The 24455-nt window shown below is 36.4% G+C and overlaps 1 protein-coding gene across 2 annotated transcripts in view; it reads right to left on the bottom strand.

The window, feature by feature from the left end:
* Positions 1-24455, bottom strand: part of METTL15 (methyltransferase like 15) — a 220816-nt gene that overhangs the window by 44614 nt on the left and 151747 nt on the right. For both annotated transcript variants that reach the window (XM_010831792.1, XM_010831791.1), the window contains one exon: positions 1675-1866. In XM_010831792.1, the coding sequence (XP_010830094.1) occupies positions 1675-1866 (192 nt within the window). The remainder of the gene's footprint in view (positions 1-1674; positions 1867-24455) is intronic.

Below are 24455 nucleotides of genomic sequence, written 5' to 3'. Positions count from 1 at the left end.
TTCTATGAAGTCATGTGAACCAATTTCTCCTTTCTGGATGCTATGTAATTCCTTCAGATCTGTTAACATATCTTATTAGTCTATGCTATCTACCTGGAAGCCATCCTGCTTTTCAATATATATTTACTCAATACTATTCTTATCTATTACATATTGACTTAGAGTTTAATTCTCAAGGGCTTATTTTCATGTTCTTAGGGGAGAACCTCAGAAACTCTCGATTCACAGACTATAGTTGGATGATGATTTTACATTAACAATATGGAGATTTACTACTACTAACTCAAAGCGTTGTTCATTGTATTTTACAAGGCATTCTTAGCAAGACACAAGAACAGCAGAAATTTGCTTGACATTTTATTACCTCTGCCCAACAAACTCAATCTCCAAACATGAGAAGATAGTTGACCTTTACTATTAGTCACCGGCCTTTAAAGGATTTTTATTATTTTCTTTTATGATCACATTCTTCATTCCATGAACGCCAATTTGTGCAAAAGAAGGTATAAGGTGCAGAACAAAAAGGTTCCAACAAGTATGGGTCACACTCTAAGTTAGCAGGTCATAGCAAAACATGGGCAACAGTCTACGTGTGAATAATTTCCAGGAGATGAAGAAGTCTGTGGGGGGGAAAGTCAAGGTCAACTCAATATTACATTGTTGACTTAAATTGGACATTAAACTTCTCATATATAGGTCCTTCTGACAGACTGGAAGAAATGTTGAAAAATCTATGTTTCAGTACAAATGTTTGTGCAGGTCTAGGACTGCAGATTAGTAATTCAATAGTTTACAAATTTAGATATGAGAAAGTCTAATGTTCTTTTTAGAAAGTAAGCTTCCCAAATATATGGACCATGACACATAATTTGGTGGTGGGTTTGCATAAAATGAGAAAAAAAAAAAAAAAGTTTAAGCCTTGTTTTGTAGATGCAGGCTATTCAGTTCCTGGGCCAGAGTTGGGCAGAGAGACAAGTGCTAATCTAAGCTTTTATAATTATTTAGATTTAAAAGAAGTTATCCTATACTTTCTTAGAATGTGACCCTCTTTGTGGTTATTTAGTATATATTACCTATTTAAATGATGGAAAACAAATGTAATTCCAAGGTGGTGAGGAATGAAGAAGAAATCAAAAGCTGTCTTACACACAGCACTATGTCTGATTCAGTACCATAAATTTTAGATTCTCTGGAGAAGGTTGAATCTTTGTGACCATACAAGAAACAGGACAAAACACACAATCGCTGACCTCTGGAATCTTGCCTTTATGCAGTATTCAAAAGAATATGGATTAAGTAAAGTCCCTTTTACTTTTCACAAAAGGCATAGTTGGGTCTGCACCAAAATGCATCCATTGTTTCTATACCAGATTTATCAATATTAGAAGCCTAAAAGATCATATTGTATCTGTAAAGAAGAAAATCAATACAAAAGTTATCCTCTTCACTATTTTGTGTAAAGACAGCAATGATTTTTTCTTTTAGAATCCCAAATCTAGTGAAAGACTAAAGTCTATAATGAGTAGCAAACAAAACTGATTTATTATGTATGGATGGTGTTAGGTGTGGGCGTGTAATGGGAATTCTACAGTCTTAAAAGGAAATTAAATTCAGAATGTTTTTTGAGAAATTGATTTTTTGCCATGAGGAGAAAAATGCTTTATCAATACTCACCTGTCACCATCCATTCTCATGTCCAAGGGGCCATCCTTCCGAAGGGAAAAACCTCTTTCAGGGGTATCAAGTTGCATGGAGGAACACCCAAGATCCAAAAGAACTCCATCCAAAGTCCCTGGCTGTACTCCAGCTTTCATTAGTAAGGCTTCTGCCTGGCTGAACTGGCCTAGGATAGCTCGGATCTGTTTACTGGGAATAAGACCAGGAGATGGAAAAAAACACTTCTGTTATATTAAAGTCTTTCTTAAGGCCCAGGATCAATGAAAGGGTGCATACTCTATTATTAGCTTATTAAACCAATATATATTTACTAACTGCCAGTCACATGCTTTGCACTATATAAAGACTTTTGGATAAGGAAAGTGTATCTTTGGTTTCAACATCAGAGGTGGGTTAACATAATTTTATTCCTGCTAATGAACACAATTTATACCTGTGTGAAGGTATAGAAGTTCATGAATTAGAAAAACTCCCTTGTCAGACCAGTCCTTTTATTTTTTTCTTAAAAAAAAAAAGGTTCTTAAATCTATGGGCTGGGAAACATATGCCATTCCATCAAAGGAACAAGCCCTTGTGCAGTGTTTGTGGGAGTGGAAACTGGTCCAGGGACTATGGAAAACAGTATGGAAGTTCCTCAAAAGATTAGAAATAGAACTACCATATTATCTAGCAATTCCATTTCTGGGAATACATCCAAAAGAAATAAAAACACTGTGTTGGACTGATATCAGCACACCCTCATATTCATCACAGTATTATTTACAATAGTCAAGACATTAAAACAACCTAAGTGTCCATCAAAGGGAGAATGGATAGAAAACTTGAGATGCATATGTATTTCTATATCTACATATATATATGTATACATATATTATTATTCAGTCATAAAAAAGAAAATCTTGCCATTTGTGACATGATGGATTGCAGCATTATGCAAAGTCAGAGAAAGACAAACACTCTATGATCTCATTTATATGTGAAATCTTGAGAGAGAGAGGGAGGGAGGGAGTGAAGGGGAACTACGCTCGTAAAAAACAAAGAGAGCAGACTTGTGGTTTCCAGAGGTGGTGGGTGAGGAAACGGGAACTGAATGAAGGTGGTCAAAAGGTACAAACTTATGGATAAATCAGTACTAGGGATGTAATGGACAACATGAAGATGACAGTTAATACTTATTTATGTGTAGTATTTATGAAATACTATTTATGTGTAGTATTTATGAAAGTTGTGCTTATGTGTATTTCTCTTGTATTTATATGAGATGATGGGTGTTAACAATGTGGAAATCATTTCATAATATATGTAAATCAAATCATTGTGCTGGACACTCTAAACTTGTAAAGTGTTAAATGTCACTATATATGGTGTTATGTATCACTGTATAATTACTATCTCAATAAAGCTGGAAAAAATAAATTTATCCTAGTAAGTAAATTTAAATATAGTATGTAATAAAACAAAAAAAGACAGGTCAAACATCTTCAAGACAACCATTTTAACTTTCTCCATATTCTTCACATAATTCAGGATAGAGGAGCTATGCAGCTGCACACTTGAATGAAACTATGGCTAAAATAAAATGCCTTCTTGAAGAAATAATGTTTTAGCTCTCAGCAGGGATTCTGAAGTGAGTGAAACATTCAGAATCAACAGACAGGCAAGGAGCTGGGATCACCTTACAACTATGTTGATTCTCCTTCCTACACAAAGTGAGATGCTGCCTTCAGGGTTCTTTAGAAACCCAAGGGCAACTGGCACACATTTTGGAAGGGGAAAGAGAAGGGGAAAAAAATGGTCAACACTGCCAAGACCTCATTCTTCCATCTACAGGTGTGTGGAGTAAGTGTAGAGTTCAACAGTGTTGGGAATTCATATTTATTAGATTTACTTATATGTGATGTTGTTTAAGGAGAATTTCACAGCTCATTGGCAATTTTTTTCTCAAATTTCAATGGAGAAAATGATTTTCAGATTCACTCACCAAATATTCACTGAGTATCTGCTATGTGTCAGGCATTATGCTATTCTGAGGTAAACAAAGATTAATAAAGCATGGCTTTCTGAGCTTTGAGTTGACAGGAAGAGATGTATAAATAATTTGCAAAACAACCCAATGGGTACTAGAGAAGAGAGACAAACAAACTGCTAGGTCTGTATTTGGAAAATATAAAAGCAATGCTAATGCTAGCATCGAAAACAGAACTAGTAGAATCTTGGGATTGGATGGCAACTCACAAATCACTTATTCCAATTATTTAACTGATGTTTCAATCTTTTCCCTTTCCACCATCACTGCTGGGGGGCAGAGGAGGGAGGAGACTCTTTTAATCATTTTTCATTCATCCCATTGGTGAGGAAGGGATTTCCATTCTAAGATTATGAAAATGGTCAAGCGAACACTCGGCACTCAACAGTGGACAGATGAGATTGACAGCTTATTAATCACATCCATTCACAGCTCAGGGGAGGACACCAAATGCCATGCAAGGCTACACAGGTGCTGCATTCTGGAACAGAGTGGACTGACAGAGGCTTTGGGAGGCAGATTTTATAGTATCAAGAGAGTGGGGTGGCACATGCCCACAGATGAATGTGTTGGCTTGTGTGAATAATCCCATGTGCTGGAAGGGAACTGAAACCTGCTAATCAGGGATAAGCAGGTATTATGCCTGATCCCTTTGACAAGGAGTGTTGTTTGGTTAGGAGCCTTCTCAGTGGAAGCACAGTGGGGTAGAGAACTTGCGGTTAGGCTATTCAGAGTTCTTCCAGTTTGCCCCAGATGTCAAGAATACATCTGGGTGTATTCTTGGCTTAAACTTGATGGCTTACATCACGGTCACTTAGCCTGTGTTGGAACATTCCCAGTAATAAAAAGTCACTACTGTTTTTTGTTTTGTTTTGGTCAGTTGTTTTTTAGTTAAGTTGATGGCTCCTGCCTCACTATAACTTTTGTCCCAGGTAGCATCCTATGGAAAACAATTAAAAACCATGGCAGCCTCTTACACATCTATTGTTAGCTACTGTAGTGATATTTGTTGGCTACCTCTTAGTTGCCAGTCTCTCTGTTACAGAAAATGAAAGTGTGAACAATCATGTTCAACTCTTTGCAACCCCATGGACTGTAGCCCTCCAGATTCCTGTCCATGGAATTCTCCAGACAAGAATCCCGGAGTGGTTTGCCATTCTCTTCTTCAAGGAATCTTCCCAACCCAGGGATCGAACCTGGGTCTCCTGCACTGCAGGCAGATAGATGCTTACCATCTGAGCCACTAGGGAAGACTCTCTGTTCCAACAGGAACTCAAAATTTTTTTTGAGGTCCCGTGTATTTTGGGAGAGACTGATCATATTGATGCTGGTTTACATGTCAACTTATCTTGGCAAAAGTACCTGATTATTTAATAAAATACTGATTGATGTATCACTGTGAAGGTTTCTTTAGATATGGCTACCATTAAAATCAGTTCTATCTAAGTAAAGAATGGGCTTCCTTGGTGGCTCAGTGGTAAAGAACATGCCTGCAATGCAGGAGAAGCAGATGTGGGTTCAATCCCTGGGTCTGAAAGATCCCCTGGAGGAGGGCATGGCAACCCACTTCAGTATTCTTACCTGGGAAACCCCATGGACAGAATAAAGGATATTACTTTCTGTAATGTAGGTACGCATCATCCAATCAGATGAAAATCCTTGAGAGCAAAATATGAGGTTTCCAGAGGAAAAAGAAATTTAGTCGCAAGACTATAGTATTATCTCCCATCAGAGTTTCTAGTCTGTTGGCCTACCCTACCATTTCCCCATAATGCCAGTCAATTCCTTGAGACATGTGTGTGTGTGTGTGTGTGTGTGTGTATCTCCAACTGGTTTCTTTCTCCTGATAAGCTAATTGGCACACATGACCGTATGGCCCCTATAATTTGTTCTAAGATTGGCATGTGTCACAGCTCTGGCCAGTAAGGTACAAGAGATATTTCCCAGGGATTTGAGGAAAGAAAATTCTTTTCTTCCAATGAGCTATGGGAAGAAAAATGTTTTTTTCAGACTCTCACTTGATATGAAAAAGCACATAGCCCTGATCACTGACAGCAGATATCTTGACTCAAGATATAGCAAGGGTGGAAGCCAATTTGGCCAAAACTCTACAAAGCAGAGAGAAAGATTAAACAGGCCGTTAGACTGACCTCACCTAAAATCCAACTTGTCTCTGAACTTTCAAGTTAGCCCATAAATTACTTTTGTTATTTAAAACCAGTTTGATTTTTCTTTTACTTGCAATGGAAAACATCATAACCATCACAGCTATCACACTCCTCTGGTGTTCATTTCTCCACATCACACACCTCGTGTCTTCTGCTATTTTCCATACAAAAAGTCTTTTACCATATAGCTACTCTTTTCTAAATGTGTCCCAGTTGACCATGTGCCTCAATCTGAACTCCATAATGATCAGCACGAAATAAATTCTTGCCTCTTTGTTCTAGTTATGATATTAACACAGCTCAAAATCAAAATGATTTTAGAATTTGTTTCACACTGTTGACTTATACTATCTAAAACTGTTGTACGTGACTACTAAGTCCGTTTCCTCCATATTGTACTGTGTGGTTTTGTTTTGTTAATTATTGTAGATCTAGTACAATTTCTAACCTACATATTTTCTACAACCTTTAGGATCAAGTTATTATCCTGAACTACAGGCATCTTCTTTACACTGCAGCAAAAGCCTCAAACAAATCACTACTGCAAGTCTTAATTCCTTAGGCATTAGAGCCCTGTTGTTTGGTCACTCAGTCGTGTCTGACTCTGCAACCCCATGGACTGCAGCACATCAGGCTCCCCTGTCCTTCACCATGTCCCAGAGCTTGCTCAAACTCATGTCCATTGAGTCAGTGATGCCATCCAACCATCTCATCCTCTGTCCTCTTCTTTTCCTCCTGCCTTCAAACTTTCCCAGCATCGGGGTCTTTTCAAATGAGTCAGTTCTTTGCATCAGGTGGCCAAACTATTGGAGCTTCAGCTTCAGGATCAGTTCTTCCAATGAATATTCAGGATTGATTTCCTTTAGGATTGACTGGTTTGATCTCCTTGCAGTCCAAGGGACTCAAGAGTTCTCCAACACCACAGTTCAAAAGCATCAATTTTTCAGTGCTCAGCCTTCTTTATGGTCCAACTCTCACATCTAAACATGACTATTGGAAAAACCATAGCTTTGACTATACGGACTTTTGTTGGCAAAGTAGACTAAAGTATAGCCCTAGCCTACTTAAAGCTAATATATATATATATATATATATATATTTTTTTTTTTTTAATAACATCTTATAGGAGATGTTTGCATTCTTGGATGCCCTTAAACATAAGTGTTTAGCACTAACATTCTGATAATTTTAGGCTTGATAAAGAGTAAGTAAGAAAAATGTAATTCTCACCATAATCATATACAAGTATAAAAATATCATGTGGGGAGATAATATACCATGAGGCAACACCACAAAGGAAATCATGTGTTTAAGGCAGAGTTTTCTGATGCTCAATCAATTATGTTTCTAGAATTGGATTATTCTGAGTGAAGAAATCATCTAAAAGTTTACCAACCAACTGTTGAAAACTTAATCTTAACTGCAGACCCTGGGGCATTATTTCACATACGCAACAATATTGAGGTTAATTTTCCTGGATAAACAATTTCATGCTCACTTTTTTCTTTCCTTTCTCCCTCCACCGCCTCCCACCCCTGCCCCCCGGCCCCTGCCCAGGTCCTTGCTCTTCCTTCCCTTCCTCCCTCTTCTTCTATTCAAATTTTGGGTTTTTAGTATTTCTGCATATGTATTTTACAAGTGTTATATTACAAGTAACAAAAATATGTGAACTGGCCAGAGAGGATCACAATATTCACAAAAGCAGAGCAAAACCAGTATATTTAGCCATAACTACAAACACAGAATTTGTTTAAATCATTGTCATCATTTGTCATTACCTTAGGATCCCTAGGATGTAAATTCAGTGTTAACTGTAACTCAAAGCACATGTTACCTGAGAATGATTCTACAATCCAACCCCAAGAAAATAAAGGCACTAATAGTGTGTCAATAATACCCTGGTTGCTGGAAGCCATTTTTGAGGCTTTGACTATGATAAATATTGGCAATCTTGACTCTGGCAAGTCATCTGTACTTAGATTACAACTCTGGTCTGTCTGATTATAAAGGACTCTAGTACACACTGAGGCTGGTGATTTAAGAGTAGCTAATACACATTCTGTATTTGATTTAGAACTGAACATGGAACTTCATCATTCCTCTAATTGCATAGTCTAATGATAGGAGTTAAGGATAGATCTGTTGTGTTGTTGCTTAGTAGCTAAGTTGTGCCCAACTCTTTTGTGACCCCACAGACTACAGCCTGCCAGGCTTCTCTGTCCACGGGATTTCCCAGGCAAGAATAATGGAGTGGGTTGTCATTTCCATCTCCAGGGGATCTTCCCGACAACTTGCATCTCCTGTTATCAGGCAGATTCTTTACCACTGAGCTATCTGGGAAGCCAAGGATAGATTACCCCACATATTATAAAAGTGGATCTAGATTTTTCCTAAAAGAACAAATCATTTACCAGTGAAGGGACTGAGATCTTAGACATGGATATGGAAAGAGATTCAGGCTTGAAAGAATAGTTAGCAATATAACTTATTAGAACTGGCTCAGTCACTAAAACTGAGGCATCAAGTCGGGATCAGCAACAAAGGCAACTTAATGTTAAGTCACCTATGCTGCATACTTAGGACATCATCAGTCCATTATCAGAAGCCCTGTGGTGAAATCTGAGAGTACAGTGAGCTAGCAGAGGAATACGCAGAGAACTCTGTTCATATGGAGCAGACTCACAAGCAGAACAATGCAAAGAAGGGAAGAAAACAAACATTTCTTAAGACGATGTCAAGAATAGCACACATATACTTAAAGTTCATTTCAGGGTTCACTTCATCATATACTTTAATCATTCATTTTGTGTGTGCATTTGGGGGGCATACCCAGGTGATAACTTCCATAATAAGATAAGAAGAGTAAAATACAACTTGTTTTTTTTGGGGGGGTGGTGGTGGTGGTGATGATGGTTTGATTACAGTAGATCCAAGCCCTTCTAACGTTAGTATCGGTATTAACCCATGAAATCCCAGTGTGCTACTTGTTTTCCAGTCATTAAATTTTATTGGTCTGTACGCAAAGAGCAGGGCCCTTGGCTGCTTTAATCACTTCATTAGGCAACCCTCGAGCAAGGAATTTGGAGGGAGCTAAACCAGTGGATAAAAGTATAGTTCCTATTTGGGCAATGGTAAGAGCAAACATTTGTGGAATGCTTTCCATGTACTAGACCCTGGGCTAACTGCTTTATACTTATTAAATCATTTCATCCTTGTGATAACCCTATGAGCTAGGCGCATTATAACACACACTTTACAGATGAAGAAACAGGGCAGAGAATGAAGCCAGTGACCCAAGGCATACAGCTTGTAAATGTTGGAATTAGAGTGTAAACAGTCCAGTCTGGCTCAAGAGTCATGTTCTTCACCCCACACTGTAACCTCTCAAGTTTCTATTTAGTGCCATTTCAGATCTCAAATTCACCAATTTAACCTTGTCATGGCCCAGACATGGCATGACATGGCCCCTAGACAAATCTGCCTAGTTTGTCTGATTTTTTTTTATTAAAGTGCTTTAGTTATTTTTAATGTTTGCCATCTCTTCATAGCTATAGGACAGCAGATTCAGTACTCAACAAATACTTGCTGAATAAGGATTATGATGCTGGGAGGGATCAGGGGCAGGAGGAAAAGGGGATGACAGAGGATGAGATGGCTGGATGGCATCACCGACTCGATGGACATGAGTCTGAAGAACTCCGGGAGTTGGTGATGGACAGGGAGGCCTGGTGTGCTGCAATTCATGGGGTCGCAAAGAGTCGGACATGACTGAGTGACTGAACTAAATTGAATTGAACCAGGTACTGGATATAGGAACATACAAATGAATAAGAGCACACAATATAGAAAGGCATATATACAAGTGTATATAAATCATTGTGGAGATGGTTTATTTCTTCTTAAAACAACAGTGAGAGAGTAGAGAGGAGAAACTGCATCATAAAACCTAACATTTAAATCTTAGTTCTGATACTTATTGTGTAATGGGCTTATGAAACTTATTAACCCTGTGGTATTGGACAAGTTATTAATATCCCTCAGTTTTAGTTCCATGCGTCTCCTGGTGTTTTAAGGTTCTCCCTGTTGAAGCAGCCTGGTATGGTAGAAGTATCTCAGTAAGTTCTGGAGTCAGACTGAATCAGATCATTAACTTTTTAATCATTTATTGCTATACAACTCAGACTCTTCATTTGTCCCATTTAGACAACAGAGCAATTCCAAACTCACAAAGCTTTTGTGAATTGTATGTTAATCAGTGTATATGAGAACACCCAGTAAGGGGCCTATGCAAAGGGAGGCCCTCAAGAAATGTTACCTCTCCTTCTGCTCCAGGTTGCTTTTCTTCCCTTAGAGATTCTTTTCATGATTTGGTCACTGGGCTGCCAATTGAAAGCTGGCAGCAATGGTAGGGATTTGCTCCAAACACACCAAATCCAGGGCCATACTGACTATGAAGAATTCTTCTCTAGTCTCTTTTATGTACTGCTACTGGGCTGTATTTCTTCTTCCATTTCACCATGCTCCTGTTATAATTTGAGAACCATTCACTTTCTGATATGTTAATGCTTGCCATACCATATAAGAGTCCAAGATATTTTGATTTTGATATTAATTGCAATCATTTTTTAAGTACTATTAAAAGATACTCTTGCTCAAAGAATATTTCTATACACTGTAGAGATGGAATGAAAAGACATTATTTTTGTTTCATGTAATCTGCTCAAAATTTTTGACAGAATTATCTTTACTGACTATTGTCTTTCCCTTCAGGAAATACTTGCTAAAAATTGATTTGGTCATTCACAACTCATATATTGACTTAAAGAAAGTACATTTTAGAAGGGATGAAATACAATTATATCTCTATCTTTATGTAACCCTTTCAAAATGTATTCAGTAAATAATATTCATCTGTTTTGGAATAACAGTATAGGAGGCTGGGTTACTTTTCTGCTTGCTAACATATAACAGATAGTTGGAAGGCTACTGTGAATTACAGACACAGTTCAGTTCAGTTCAGTTCAGTCGCTCAGTTGTGTCTCTTTGCGACCCCATGAATCGCAGCACACCAGGCCTCCCTGTCCATCACCAACTCCCGCAGTTCACTCAAACTCACGTCCATCGAGTCGGTGATGCCATCCAGCCATCTCATCTTCTGTTGTCCCCTTTTCCTCCTGCCCCCAATCCCTCCCAGCATTAGTCTTTTCCAATGAGCCAAGTCTCCGCATGAGGTGGCCAAAGAACTGGAGTTTCAGCTTTAGCATCAGTCCTTCCAATGAACACCAGGGACTGATCTTCTTTAGGATGGACTGGTTGGATCTCCTTGCAGTCCAAGGGACTCTCAAGAGTCTTCTCCAACACCACATTTCAAAAGCATCACTTCTTTGGCGCTCAGCTTTCTTCACAGTCCAACTCTCACATCCATACATGACCACTGGAAAGAAATTAGACTATCCAATACTCAGCTTCAAGAACAAATAATAAATGAATACTTACTGGGAAGCTAATAAAGGTCAGGCACTGATTTAGATACTTGTGATACAAATAAAATATAACATTCCAATGACTACAGAGCATATGTTCCAGGGGATAATCAAAATCAATATATTCAATGACTTATATTTCTGTCTACAGCAGTTCAGCTTGATCAGACCAATCACCCCAATGAAAAAACCCTAGAAAAGCTGAATAAGCTAATTAAAAGTAGTTGTTTGAAGGGATCAGAGAACTATGAACATAGCTGAGATTTGAGGAGAGAAAAGGAAAGTGTAAACAAGTGAACCCAACACTGGACTGGTTTCCCCATCAAAGCCTTTGTTTGCAAGTGGAACATGAGAGACTAAGAAACTGAGAACTCTGAGCATCCTCATAGGATGAGGGACAAAGACTGAATTTAGAACCCATTTAATGGATGTGACCAGATCATAGTCCCAGAATTTCAGTTGGGACACAAAAGGGCTATAAAACTAGTGGAAGAGTAGACCAAAAATATATCACACAAAGACAGAAATCCAATTTCCAATCAGTTCAATTCATGTTGCTCTAGGGTGTTATGTTCTTAGATGAAATGCCTGATAGAAGCAATAGTAGGTATCTGGAGAAAACTATCTTTCAGGCTTTCAAAATAACTCCAAGACTTCTTAAAAGCAACCTGGAGTGCATTGCCATTTCCTCCTCCAGGGGATCTTCTGGACCCAGGGATCGAACCTGCATTTCTTGCATCTCCTGCATTCGCAGGCTTTGTTTTTTTTTTTAACCACTAGTGCCACCCGGGAAGCCCTCTTAAAAACAACATATGGAATCGAATAAAAAATAACTAGATAAACCCACCCTAAGCAATAGATAACAGAAATAGATAAACAGGATACAGAATAGAATTACTGGAATAGGCTTTAAAATATTGACTAACATGTTCATGAGACACAGAGGACAAATTAGGTAATATTAGCCTGAAAATGACTCTATAGAAAATAGCAAGATGAAAATTATATCAAAATGGAAAACAGAAAAATACAATAATTGAAATTAAAAATTCAATAGATAAGTTTAAGAGCAGCTTAGAAATAGCTCAAGAAAGGATTAGTGACATGGAGGATAGTTTAGTAGAAAGTATTAAGACTTCAAGCACAGTAAATAATTTGAAAATACAGAACAAAGCATAAGAGACATGTAACATGGTAAGGAGATCTAACATATGTTTAACTGGAATTTCAAAGGAGAGGAAACAGAAAATCAAGTAAAAGCAATATTTAAATATATAGTAGCCAAGAGCTTTAAAAAATGATTCAACATTTGAAGACTATATATTCAAAAATAACAATAAACTTCAAAGAGGATACAAACATAAAACATCCTGGGATTGTAATAGTAAAATTTGTGAAGACAAAAGGAAAGTAAATATTAAGAGCAGCCAGAAGGGGAAAAAAAAAACACATTAGATTCACAGGAGCAACAGTCAGAACCAAAATAAACCCAGAAGGCAAAAATAACTGACAAATTGCCTGCAAAATTGAAAATACAAAGATATTTTGAGATATTCACCAGTAGGAAGTGAAGTGAAGTTGCTCAGTCGTATCCGACTCTTTGCGACCCCATGGACTATAGCCTACCAGGCTCCTCCATCCATGGGATTCTCCAGGCAAGAATACTGGAATGGGTTGCCATTTCCTCCTCCAGGGGATATTCCCAACCCAGGGATCATACCCAGGTCTCCCACATTGCAGGCAGACACTTTAACCTCTGAGTCACCAGGGAAGCCTCACCAATAGGAGACCCATACAAAATGGCTTTCTTCAAGTAGGAGGAATATGTTCTCAAAGAAGGCAAATCATGATGGAAGAAAGAGCAGTAAAATGTGTAAATGTATGGGTAAATCCAGATGAATAATGATTACTTATATTTTTATTATATTTTATGATCTGATCTGATCTGATTATATTACTTATATATTACTTATTATAAAAATAATTTCCTATAGGCTCAAAATATATTATGTAAAGTTAAAATATACAATAGTGGCACAAAAGACACTATGTAGTTATATGTTATAAATTCTTGAAATTCCAATGTCTAGAAAGAGGCTAAAGTACTAATTTATATTAGACGTTCATAAAGCAATTATGTATGTTGTGGTCTCTAGGGTAATCTTAAAAAGTATTGTAAAATAATGTATAACAAATGAGCAGATAGAGAGACCAGATAGATAACAAGATAACAAAATAAATAACAAAAATGGTGGCAATAAAGAAGAGAAAAAGGAAAAAAGATCAAGTTGACACATTAAAAAGCTAGCAGGAAGATGGTAGACAGATCTAAACCCCAATACACCAGTAATTATAATAAATACTCCTGGACTAAATACTCTGATTATAAAAAGATTTTCAAAATCAAATGATAGGCTGCTTGTAAAAGACAACTGTTAGGACACAGAGAAGTCAAAAATAAGAAGATGGAAAAAGTGCTGTGCAAACATTACACAAAGGAAAGATAATACAGTATCAGATACAGTAGACAGAAATATTACTAGAAGTAAAAAGAGATAATCTTATCATGATAAAATGGTCAAATCTGCCAACTGGCATGTGAATGACAAATCTTTATATCTCTAATAAATTTTAAAATATAAAGCAAAATTGATAGAACTAAAAGCAGATGGATAAATATATAACCATAATAGTGGATTTAAAAAATCACTCTTCGTAAACATTGACTAAGCAGAAGAACATATAAAAAATGTGAAATATTCAATCATCAAGTTTGATGTAATTGACACAAAAACTCCACACTTCACACAATGTATATATTTTAAAAGACATTTAATATGCAAAAAAATAGACTATCTGCTGGGGCTATTAGACTAGTTTCATCAAATTTCAAGGGCTGATATCATATAGGGTGTATTTTCTAAGTAGAGTGAAATTTAAGTGGAAATCAGTAACAGAAAAATAACTAGAAAGTCCTCAAATATTTGCAAATTAAGTAATAGGTTTCTAAATAATCTAGAAAATAAAGGAAATTAATAAATATTTTAAACTAACCAATACTTAAAAAGTACAACAAAACTTAGCACTTAATTAAAATGCAACAATCAAACTTGTGGAATGCTTCTAAAACCTATACTGAGAAAAATTCACATAATTAAATGTACATAAAATCAAATGAGAATCAATGATCTATGCATTCATTTTTTTTAGAAATTTAAAGACAACATCAACAATCTATGGAAGGGATAAAAATTGATTTGCACATGAAGTGACTGACAAGAAGTTAATACCCAAAATGTACAAAGAGCTCATAAAACTCAATATTAGACAAAGAACCCAAACAAAAAACAGGTAGAAGACCTAAATGGACATTTCTCCAAAGACATAAAAGTAGTTCACAGGTACATAAATTAATGATGTTCAATATCACTAATTATCAGAGAAATGCAAATCAAAACTGTAAGGAGGTATCACCTCACACTGGTCAAAATGCTATTATCAAAAAGTCTACAAATAATAAATGCTGGAGAGGATGTGGAGAAAAGGAAACACTCCTTTCCTGTTGGTGGGAATATAAATTAGTGCAGCCACTATGGAAAACACCATGTAGCTTCTTTAAAAAACAAAAAGTAGAAGTACCATATGATCCAGCAATTTCACTCTTGGGTATATATCCAGAAAAAACAAAAACTAATTTGAGATACACGCACTCTGAGACATAGAAGCAATCCAAGTACCCATCAACAGAAAACTGACTTAAGAAGATGTGGTATACACATGTGTGTGTGTGTGTGTGTGTGTGAAAGTGAAACTGTTAGTCGCTCAGTTGTGTTTGACTCCTTGTGACCCCACAGACTGTACGTAGCCCACCAGGCTCTTCTGTCCATGAAATTTGCTAGGCAGGAATGCTGCAGTAGGTAGCCATTCCAGCTACCCATAAATATATGTGTGTGTGTGTGTGTGTGTGTGTGTGTGTGTGTGTATACACATACATACATGCAACAGAATGTCAGAGAAGGCGATGGCACCCACTCCAGTACTCTTGCCTGGAAAATCCCATGGACGGAGGAGCTTGGTAGGCTGCAGTCCATGGGGTCGCTAAGAGTCAGACAGGACTGAGTGACTTCACTTTCAGTTTTCACTTTCAGGCATTGGAGAAGGAAATGGCAACCCACTCCAGTGTTCTTGCCTGGAGAATCCCAGGGACGGCAGAGCCTGGCGAGCTGCCGTCTTTGGGGTCGCACAGAGTCAGACATGACTGAAGTGACTTAGCAGCAGCAGCAGCACCAACAGAATGTTAGCCATAAAAGAATGAAATATTGCTATTTGCAGCAATATGGATGAACCTAGAGGATATTATAAATAAGTCAAATGGAGAAAGACAAATACTCTATAATATCACTTATATGTGAGAAAATAATACAAATAAATATATGTACAAAACAGATTTACAGACATGGAAAACAAAACTTGTGGTTACCAAAAAGGAGAGGGAGGAGGGAAGCAACAAATAAGGAGTATGGGATTAACAGAAATTACTGTACATAAAATAAACAATAAGAATTTACTGTACAGCACAGCAAAAGTATGCCCAATATCTTGGAATAGCCTCTAATGGAATATAATCTGCAAAAAACAAAACCAAAACCAAAACAATCACATCACTATGCTCTACACCTGAAACTAACAAAGTATTGTAAATCAACTATATTTCAATAATAATAATAAAGACAACAGCAAATTAAACTCCTAAAAAAGGGCAGAAAATTATATATATAAACACCAAAAATATAAAAATAGAACAATAGAAAGGATTAAAGAAACATCAAAAATTTGTTCTTTGAAAATACTAAGAAAATTGTTTAATCTCTCCTAAGGATAATCAAGAAGAAAGAATGAACAAAGTACTAACACGATGGATAAAAAAAGAACACGACACCATGGATCCTGCAGGCATTAAAAATACTATAGGACATTATTAAGAACTTTATGCTAATAAATTTGAAATTTAGATCAAATGAAAAAAATTCTCAGAAAAATCATAACTTACTAAAACTGTCCTATGAAGAAATGTAAAATATAAATAGTCCTAAATCCATTAAGAAACTAAATCTGCAATTATAAAACACTTCACAGAGAAGACAACAAGCATAAATGGCTTCACCATGAATTCTTGCAAACATTTAAAATAGCATCAGTTTTATACATAAACCCTTCCAGAGAACAGGAAAAGAGGCATTCACAAAGCCAGCACAATCCTGCTATGAAATTAAGTATTACATTTAAACCTGTAGCTCAGATGGTAAAGAATCTGCCTGCAATGCAGAAGACCTGGGTTCAATCCCTTGGTTGGGAAGAGCCTCTGGAGAAGGGAATGGCAATCCACTCCAGTATTCTTACCTTGAAAATCCCATGGACAGAGGAGCCTGGCTACAGTCCATGAACCCCAAAGAGTTAGACAAGACTGAGCGACTAACACTACTACGATGTTTAAAAAAGAGAAAAACTAAAGGCCAATTTTTCTCATGGGCAAAAAAAAAAAAAAAAATTAATAAAATATGAACATAGCAAATCCAGCCACAAACATAAGGGATGATATCACTAGGTTGACATCCAGTTGGCAAGATCCATGAAGCAGTTGGGCATGCAATAGTACTGAAGCTAAGTAAAGAGGTCAGGGCTGGAAAAATAATTTTTGTAACTGTCTTAAAATGGCAGGGATTTAGTAAAAGTTTATTAAATGAATATACAGCAGTATTTTAAAAAGGAAGAATCCTTCTAGTCTCAGTTTCAGGCCAATCTAATTGGGAAATAGATGTCTAATATTAAAAGAAATACCAAATAAAAATGCAATTTTCCCAAATACATGGCCTAGAGAAAGTTTCATTATGTTTCCTTTATATTATAAAAGACATTGGAAAATGAACAAGTAAGAATTCTAGTAAAATGTTTTTGGTAAGAACTGCTTCCTTGCTTAATTTTCTTAGCATCTCATTTTACTCTTTTTTAATGATATTCAAACACTGAATCCTTGATTCCATGCAATTCTCATATAAAAAATACCTACACTGTCTGTGCTTGAATACCCCAGCCCAGCCCTACCCCCTCATTCTCTCTCATTAAGGACCAAACTGTTTGAATGGTTGTGAAAATTTCTTCTTCCAGACTGCAACAGAGCTTACTTATGATTCATTTGGCGCAGAGTACATGCTACTCTGTAATATTATTTATCTTTTCTCATGCTGCCTCTGCAACAAGAACCTAAACCTATTACAGGTCATAGAGACCATGTTACACAGTTTTTGGAATCTACAGTACCTAAAAGATTGTAAGAGTTCAATGAAAGTTTTTTTGATGATGAAAGTGGTGATGATTTAAAGGCATTAATCTTTTTAAAGGCATCAAAGATGAAAACCTGGTAATAACTGTTTTTTTCCGTCATACTTTGCTAAAGAAGACGAGCACACCTAGTAAACTGACACAGGTCTCACAGGCACAGTTATGCGGTGTGAACCCTGGAAATGTAACTCTACATACTTGTCATCAGGGCACAAGTTTCAGACACTTATTCTTCACATTTTTAAGTCATGAGATCTTTATGGAACTACCTTATAACCACAATCAATCTACAATGGTGTATTTTAAGCTTTTGTTCATAATATCTTGCCACCTACATTATCACAGAAGAACTTTTAAGTTTTTGTTCGTGATATCTTGTGACCTACATTATCAAGGAAGAACTTGAATAAACTCAAAGGAAAAAATGCTAGCTTATTCTATTAACAAAGGAAATAAAATTCACAATTCATTCCAATCAAAGCCAGTGAATTCAGTTAAAGTTAAATTTAACACATTCAATAAGGAAGAAAACTTTGAACTGCTTTACTTTGAAGGATAGTATTACAATGCTATTTAAACAAAATTCCTTCCTGGAGTATCCTTTTTTCCCTTCTGGAACATTTTTAAAAGTTCCAGAAAAAAATGCAATTTATTTCATATGTAGAGAGATTTTATGCACAGTCTTGGTTTTCTCTGCATAATAATTATCAGACAGTATTTCTAAAATGACCTTTAAAATGCTCCTTCTATGTTTTCTAATATTTCTGACTCTTTATGCTAGATAACCCCACTTCCTTCATACTACCTTCTTATCCAACTTTCTATAAAGCTTAGTGTGGTAATTGGAATAAGAAATGTCCATCTCTTTGTGGCATCATTTTCTAAGACGTACATGTTCTGAAGTAGTTCCTATGAATTCAACCTTTAAAAAATCACCATGTATATATACTGCCAAAATATCCCATTGATTCTATCAGTTATTCAGGAAGTTTTCTCACAACTTAAACAATAGTTTTGAATGTTTGGCATTGACGACAGAAGGTGTTTGGATGACTGCTTGAACCCAGGTCTAAATGATTCAATCTAATGGTCTCTAATTAAGGATGAATATCACCATCATCTGAAGAGTGTTTACAAATTATGGATGCTTTACTTTCACCCTAAAAAAAAAAAAAAACTAACATCAAGACAAACACACTATATCTGGGGGATTTTCCTGAAGGGTTCTCATTTAAGGCATCTTTAAGGAGCAATGACTAGATATGGCCAAAAAGGAAAGAGTTTGGGCATGTCTATCATATTAGGGGAATGGCAAATTCTTGAGGCTCATGACAGTTTTTATACACCAAGTATACATAACAACCATTATATAAATGAGTAAGAAAAATTAAATGCTTACTGTTATGGTAAAGGATAATAGTTGCCACATAAGGTAAGGGGTGACAGCTGCTAGGAATTCTGAGGCTTGGGAATTAAGTGTGTGTATAGCCCCTTTCCAGAGAGAAAAAAGCAATTCCACTTACCAGGGATGAGCAATAAGGTAACCGACAGAGGAAGTCTTATGGGGGCACTAAGCTGTCCTGATGCATCAGTCAGTCCTAACTCTAGTGTGTAAGTCTAAAATTACCAGTTCCTACCCTATTATCTTTTGATGGTTAGCATTTAAAATGGCACTGTAAATTCAGTTTAAATAAAGAAATTTAAAAATCACTAAATGAAACCACGTATTTTAAAATGAAGGAAAAATGTATAATGGAAGTCAGTAGTACTTTTCAAATGAAGACAGCAGCTAAAAATTCAGTCTGGTGCTTGAACTTCTAAATTAATGTACATTTTTAATCTACTCTGTATCTATATGCATTTTAATATCAAAATAATCCTTAGTTATAAAACAATGTTTAATTTAACAAGTCAAATGGTGGCTCTAGGGAGACATAACCATGTTCTTCCTGTGATCTTGAATACTCACTGGCAACAAACACTTCTGACTACTAGCATAATAAAATGATGCCTCCAAAGAAGGAAAAGAAAGCCTGTAAACCTTTCTCCTATTGGTGGTTCTTATTAGCTTCAAAACTCAGGGTGTTATTACATAATAAGATTATGGCAAATAGCTAAGGGTTAAAAAAAGAAAATATGGCCTTTCTGACCTCTTGAAAAAAAAAACATTAAAACTTAAAGTCGATAGTGAGATTTTAGTGAATTTTCATTGCTTTTTTAAATTCAATGAGGAAGTAAGAAAAATGCATTCCCTCTGTAAATGTAAATTAATTAGCTGAATATGTGTCAGAAGCAAACTTTTTAGCCATTCTATGTTCCAATGACCTCTCTCTGAAAAGCCTTTTCTGTACTTTTCAGTTGCTTAATTTCATTTCTGTAACTATTGTGTATCATTTCTCATTTTAAAAGAATAGTCAAGTGTACATTAGCAAGAGATAATCTCCCAAACCAAGCATAAATTTAGTTTATGTATATCTTGAGTGGCTGCTGCTGCTAAGTCACTTCAGTCGTGTCCGACTCTGTGGGACCCCACAGACAGCGGCCCACCAGGCTCCCCCGTCCCTGGGATTCTCCAGGCAAGAACACTGGAGTGGGTTGCCATTTCCTTCTCCAATGCATGAAAGTGAAAAGTGAAAGTGAAGTCGCTCAGTCGTGTCCGACTCTTCTCGACCCCATGGACTGCAGCCTACCAGGCTCCTCCGTCCATGGGATTTTCCAGGCAAGAGTACTGGAGTGGGGTGCCATTGCCTTCTCCGATCTTGAGGAGCATTATTTTGCAAAAAACAATTGGGTGATTAAGTCCAAACCTGGAATTTATGATTTCTATATGACATATAAATTATTCAAAAATCTGGAGGCTGTGGCTCTAGGTACATAAAAATATTACCAGTTGTAAGCCATAATAGTTTTAGCCAATTTTGTATTTTTTAATTCACACCCTATATTACATTGCAGAAAGTAGAGCCTGCTGATAACACTGCAAACATAAAAATTACTTTTAAGATCACAGGGTCGCAAAAAGTTGAACACAACTCAGCAACTAAACAATAACAACACTACTTTTTATTTTAGTTAATTCCACATGGATGGTTTGATATAATTCTGAGTATATGTGGAATTCAGTTAGAAAATCAAATTAAAAGAATGTCATCTATATTTTTAAGTTTAAATTTTAAAATATTAATATTCTTTCTGCACAGATAGATACTTTTGAGATTTTTAAGGAAATCAGTCAGCTACAGGCATTTTCTAAATACTTTTATGCATCAGATACTGTTAGATACTAGAGGTTCCTATTCTCAGAATTCATAATAGTATGCAACTTTATGATTTACAGAATATTTTAACATAGATAATCATGTATTGACCTTCACTGCAATTCTATAAATTATACAATGTAAACACTTTGTTCCTTACTTATAATCACTGGAATGTGAGATTAAATAATATTTTTCTTGCATGCCTTTCTATAAAATAATCTAGCACAGCAGTAGGGAACAGAATGGGTACTCAATAAATATTTGACAATGAGCGAATTGCTCAAGGTTACACAGCTAGTAGTGGTAAAGCTAAGAATTAAACTTAGGTCACTTAGTTCCAAGACCAAGAAGATGTCAAAGTATTACTATAGATAGCTTTGAGAGGTTGATTCAGGGCATCCGTTTGCACATCTCTGATGAAACTGATTCAACAACTTCTTAATATAGTAATTCTGAAGCTATGTACACATTTTTTTTTTTAAAGGTGAAATGGCATGCCAGGAGAAAGTCTATTCATTGCTCTAGTTTTAGCATCCACCCTTGAAGGGGAGGAGGCAGTAAAGAAATGAATTATAGAGATCTAGCATCTGTGTCACCAATGTGGGTAGTTAGGTCACTGGCAGGTATTATCAGACTGAAATTATCTACCTGATGGGAAACTTATGTGCACTTGAGAACAAGAACTATCCAAATATCACTCTTGAATCAGAATTAACCAGGTTAGCTTCAAACCAGCACAACAAGGTTTCCTGAAAGAACTACGTATCTCAGCTTTAAAAAGTGCAACAATAAAATCTGAAATAACACATTTGGGCAGTAAGTACTAAAATGAACTCATTCAGATCTTGGTGTCAGTTACTTAGGTTATTTCATTTGTGTTTAAATTAGTTTTACAATGAATATTTGTTGAAAGGCATTTTCAGGACTGCTGAGTTGAATGTTAAAACATTCAGAGATGCTGTGTGTCATTGGGTAAATCATTTCTAAAGCTGTGCTTTTGCTTAGTGGCTCAGTTGTGTTTAACTCTTTGTGACCCTTTGGATTGTAGCCTGGGAGGCTCCTCTGTCCATGGGATTGCCAGGGAAGAATACTGGAATGGGTTGCCATTTCCTCCTCCAGGGGATCTTCCAACCCATGAATCAAACCCGTGTCTCCTGTGCCTCCTGCACTGCAGATGAATTCTTTACCAACTGAGCCATCAGGGAAGCCCAGCTAGAGCTGCGCTTGTTTTTAATCATTATAAAATGGCAGAGCTGGACTTAAAACACCCCTCAATTACCAGGAAGCCCATATTCAGCAATTTCTGTATAACAATAGCTAACACTAATGAACCCTTCCTATGTGTTAGGTACTGCTCTGAGCACTCTCTTTGTATAAAGTGTATAATCTTCAAACACACCTGAGGTAGGTACTATAATATTCTTCCACTGTACTAGATAAGGAAACTGAGGCAGCAGAGTTAAGAAACATCTTGAAAGTTACATAGTAAGTAAGTAGCAGAACTGAAATTCTAACCTAAGCAGTCTAGTTGTAAAGCCTATACTATTAAGCACCATGCTGTATTGTCTCTGAGACAACAAGAATTACCACGTCCAATAGCACAAATGATAGCTACCTGCGGGGAAATTAACAACATGGTGCCATTAGGCTCTCTTGCCCCACGCTCTCATGGCCTCTTGCCCCATGTTCTGTAAACAATGACTTTGCATGGTTATGAAACAGCTGAGATCACTTATAGCTCTGTACATGTGCATTGAGTTACCCGCTTGGTCACCCGCTACTTTGTGTGGTACGCCTGTATGAGCTTCACCATGACAGCCCTGGCTGCTGCTGCATCGGGGCTACACTGGCGTGACATCATGGCTATGTTATACGAGGTTATGTTATGGCTACGTTATGGTTATGTCATGGCTAATGCTACAGCTACTGAGTCAGATAGGAGACAGGTTGTGTTATGGCTGCCATGCCAGCCAGGAGAGAATAAACACATCTGCGGTTCCTCGGACTCCTTGGGTCTTCTTCCAGCCTCTTAGTTGAGCCTTGACTACTCTGGATTCAGCAGTGTGGTCAGTGTGAACAGGACTGGCAATACACTACTGTTTACTTTTATCATTATGTGCCAGACATTGAGTTAAGGGCTTTATATTTGTTATTTAATTCTTACAAAAACAATAATCTCTGAGGTAGTTATTATTATACCTATTTTACAGGTAAGGAAACTAACTCAGAATTTTGAAATAATCTCTTCACTGTCAGAGGCAATGGCAGGTTGAAATTCTCATCCTCTTTATTCTGTTTCCAGTGCTTATACTTTTAACCACTGGGCAATATTATGATGCTTTGTAAGAAATATACTACTTTTGGAGTTTGAACTCATCTTATACATTTTGCATCCCAAAAAAGTCTTGGTGGGTTTTAGAAGAAAAACATGTAGTTGGAAAAATGCTGAAAGGGTTACCAGCATGGAGCTCTCCTACTAACTTTACATATAAGCATTTGAATTTTCCAAGGAAAAACAATCAATATTGGATTAGCAGATACAAACTAATATACATAAAACAGAAAAGCAACTAGGATTTACTATGGGAACTATATTTGATATACTGTAATAATCTATAATGGGAAATAATCTGAAATATATTTACATATAACTGAATCACTTTGCTATACAAGTGAAACTAACACAATTATTGTAAATCAACTATTGTAAATCACTTTAACTTAAAAATGTGAGAATTCATAAGTAGATATCACATTAAAAATAATAATACTAATAATTGTTGAATTTGAGGTCTGATGCAGGAGTTTGAGAGAATAATTTTCTCTCAGATTAAATCAAGATTCTCCTTAACTGACACAAATGAGTTGTTTCATACACACAATTCTCAGGGTTTTAAGAGCAGCAAGGTCATTAAATAAAAAACTGAAATCTTTTTCCTCTTCTTAATTCCAAATGGTGGTCCCATCAGATCCAATTTGAAATGCACTGGCAGAGCTCAGCATGTAAGCTGGTGCTTGGCTGGCTCAAAAGCCAAGGGACTTTAACTCCATGCATGGATGCACTGTGCATATTTTAGTACCTTTGGGGGAAAAAAAGCAGTAAAGCTAAGCAGGAGGAAAACCTGTCTGTAACTGATTATATTACATTTGTACAAAATGGTATCACCCTCATTGCTTCTAAACACTCTACAGTTCAAAACAAACAAGTGAAATGCTAAGGAGTCCTCTTAAAATAACAGCAACAGTGATAATGCCAATAAATATGGTAGAATTATGCAGTATCTATATCCATTGTAATAAATAACAATAATAACATGCAACTAATCCCCATCTATAAAATAGTAATCTGTCATTAAATTAAGAAAAATAAAACAATCTTTGGTTTTCAAAAAGAAACTTTTAAAAGGCTTAATATGTACAGTGTTGGTATAAACATACACATATACAAGCATATTAAGATGTATCTCTTAGGAATACAAACCATATGCATATTACATATACA

Source organism: Bison bison, unplaced genomic scaffold, assembly GCF_000754665.1.
Source record: "Bison bison bison isolate TAMUID 2011002044 unplaced genomic scaffold, Bison_UMD1.0 scf7180017864531, whole genome shotgun sequence".
NCBI lineage: Eukaryota > Metazoa > Chordata > Mammalia > Artiodactyla > Bovidae > Bison > Bison bison.
The sequence above is the reverse complement of the archived record's forward strand: the minus strand, read 5'-3'. Positions and strand labels throughout refer to the sequence as shown.